Below are 2,590 nucleotides of genomic sequence, written 5' to 3' on the forward strand. Positions count from 1 at the left end.
GATCCAACACCTTGAATTGCATCTGGAAGCAAACCAGCAGCCACTGTAGTTCAGGGAGCAGTGGTGATACATGGGCCATCCCAGGGGCCCTAAGAACTGCCTGAGCTGCTGCATTCTGCACCAGTTGAAGTTTCCAAATGTCCTCCAAGCATAGCCCCATGCAAAGGGCATTGAATAGTCCAAACATTGCAATGCATTTCAAAATGTAGTTATATTTTCTCTAATCGGTGAGTCTAAAAAGCTATTTAACTGGCCCCACAAGCATGTTTCAGGGGATTTTGGAATAAGGAAGCTATGCAACTCCAAAGTCCTTTTTATATAGGAAGCAAGCTACATTTTAGATAAGAATTGTTTGCATAGGGGCAATACTTTGTGGTGAGGGTCATGTTTTGTTTTATTCTTTGTTTTTAAACAAGTATGTTTTTTTATATCAGAAGACTTTTATGAAACAGTGGAATACAGAAATGTTCAACCCTTTCAGGGAAGAAAAGGTAAAGACATTTAAAATGCAGAAGAAAGCAAAAGCCACGACCAGTTACTATGTTCAAAGGTCCTCAGTCACAGAATGAAGCCTGGGACCTATATATAATTTGGCTTAGCTATAATTGTGAATTGGTCCACATAAGAAAATAAGAACATGAAGGTCATTTTCTTAGTCAGTTTAGTAGAAATTTATACTTTTAGAAATCAAATGGCACACCACATTCAGGCAATATGCACAGATACTGAACACCCAGAGATAACATTTCAGTATTCCTAAGGATTGCTGAATTATACAGGATTTTGTCTGTGTGCCAATATTTTTTCTCCTCTTCTTGCTCCTATATGTCATTAAGCAACTTGAAATCTTCTCCTAGAGAGAGATGGATTTTTCTGGAATGACCTGGCATGGAACTGTGAACCTGTAAGAAAAAAAGAATCAGGCAATAGAGACTTACGTAGATACAGTCCACTGCAACCAGAAAATATAACCCTGATTTTTTTTCCAGAAGCTTACTTTCTAGTGTTAATTCTGTGCTGCAGAGAAGGCCAATTTCAACCAGGAAAGACAACCAGGTTCTGTAACTATGTGCCGTTAATTCTGTCATCAAGAGTTGTAATACAGTGGTATTTGTTTACTGATCACTCATTCAATGACTCTTGAACTACACTAAACAAGAGGTATTTATGACTGCTCCTCATGCATACAGCTGTCCCAGCAATCCCTCAGTCAGGGATTAGCAACCACATTGCATTTAACAACAGTTGCAGCATTTTGCAGTCACCTAATCACAATTAGCAACGTTTCCTGCCAACTTCCCCTAAGCAAAGTCAATGGGAAAGTCCACAAGAAAAGCTTCCAGTCACTTCCCCCACCTTCCTGTACACTGGATTCTGCCTTCTTTTTCTTGTCCTCCCTGTGCTGACATGCACCTGCACCTTCCTTCCCTCACCTGCTGCACCACAAAAAACCCCTAACTCCAATACAACCTGAGACAGGGCTCCTCTAACCCCCACACTCCTTACCTGTGAATCCTACCACTTCCCGCTTAAAGACCTGTGCATTTGGGGGTACAATGACAATAGGGAATGCCTGGATTGTCATTCCTAAACCGTGCAATCATGTGACCGCAATCCCAGGTGCTGCTGTAATCCAAGGACTACAGTTTTCCGCTGGTTTTGCCATACTTTTCCTGTTTTATTCCCGGGGAGAGGAAGGAGTATTGCTTCTTATATGTGTTGCTGGCTCTATTGCAGTGCCAGCTGAGGACAATTTCTCATTACTGATTCCTCCTGCAGCCCTTCTCTATCCCCTGTATAGATGGAGAGATGACAGGTATAGAAATGTCAATGGGAAAGCCCGCAGGTATTTGCTTTGCAGGTTCAAGGAGATCAGAGTGCCCTTTGATCTGCTTCAAACTGCACCATTCAAAGTCTCTCTGGTTGGACCTCAGTGTTAAATAAATAAGTATAGAAATAGCTAGACCAACTAAACTGAAGAGAAATGTCATGCACATGATCATATGTAAATATTTACTTCAATATTGCAAAACAATGACATCGTTATGTCTTCTCATCTTTCAACACATCATCAGATGAGCCTAAGGGAATATTGCAGTTCACTTATTCTTTTATTTGGAAAATTGTTTTCAATTCATATGCATCTCACTTATTGGGGAGAATATATTTGAACGAAAAGGTATTCTGACATAGTGCCAGTTATGTTGCATAGATGGTCAGCTAAGTTTAGAAAATTTTAAAATAACAATAAATAGTCTGGATGCAGAAAGAGGAGGAAAACAATATTGTTTATTGTTGCTGTTCTTTACATATAATCCCTAGAAGAATGATATTTCTATCCAAGAGCTGTAGTATACAGAAAAAACAGTCTGTTTGGCCTCAGCACCCTACTTCAAGAAAACCAACAGTTTTTCCAGAATGCACATAGCACACCAGTTCCTCTGGGTAGATGAAGTGGCTCTGCAAGTACCTCAACTGATTAGATAGGTTAAATCCAGCACCAAATTGCAGCTGGAACCATGTTAGCAGCCAAGCCAGTGTCTGCATCACAGGTCCAGTGTGTTCCTGGCACATAGTGCCAGATAATAAG

The 2,590-nt window shown here is 40.4% G+C and overlaps 1 protein-coding gene across 1 annotated transcript in view; it reads right to left on the reverse strand.

Moving 5' to 3' along the window:
• Positions 1–428: 428 nt before the first annotated feature.
• Positions 429–2,590, reverse strand: part of FAM149A (family with sequence similarity 149 member A) — a 29,727-nt gene continuing 27,565 nt past the window's right edge. Inside the window, exon 14 of the mRNA XM_015831774.1 lies at positions 429–902. Coding sequence (XP_015687260.1) covers positions 832–902 — 71 coding nt within the window. The 3' untranslated portion in view covers positions 429–831. The remainder of the gene's footprint in view (positions 903–2,590) is intronic.

Source organism: Protobothrops mucrosquamatus, unplaced genomic scaffold (genome assembly GCF_001527695.2).
Source record: "Protobothrops mucrosquamatus isolate PMUCROS unplaced genomic scaffold, P.Mucros_1.0 scaffold_280, whole genome shotgun sequence".
Lineage (NCBI taxonomy): Eukaryota > Metazoa > Chordata > Lepidosauria > Squamata > Viperidae > Protobothrops > Protobothrops mucrosquamatus.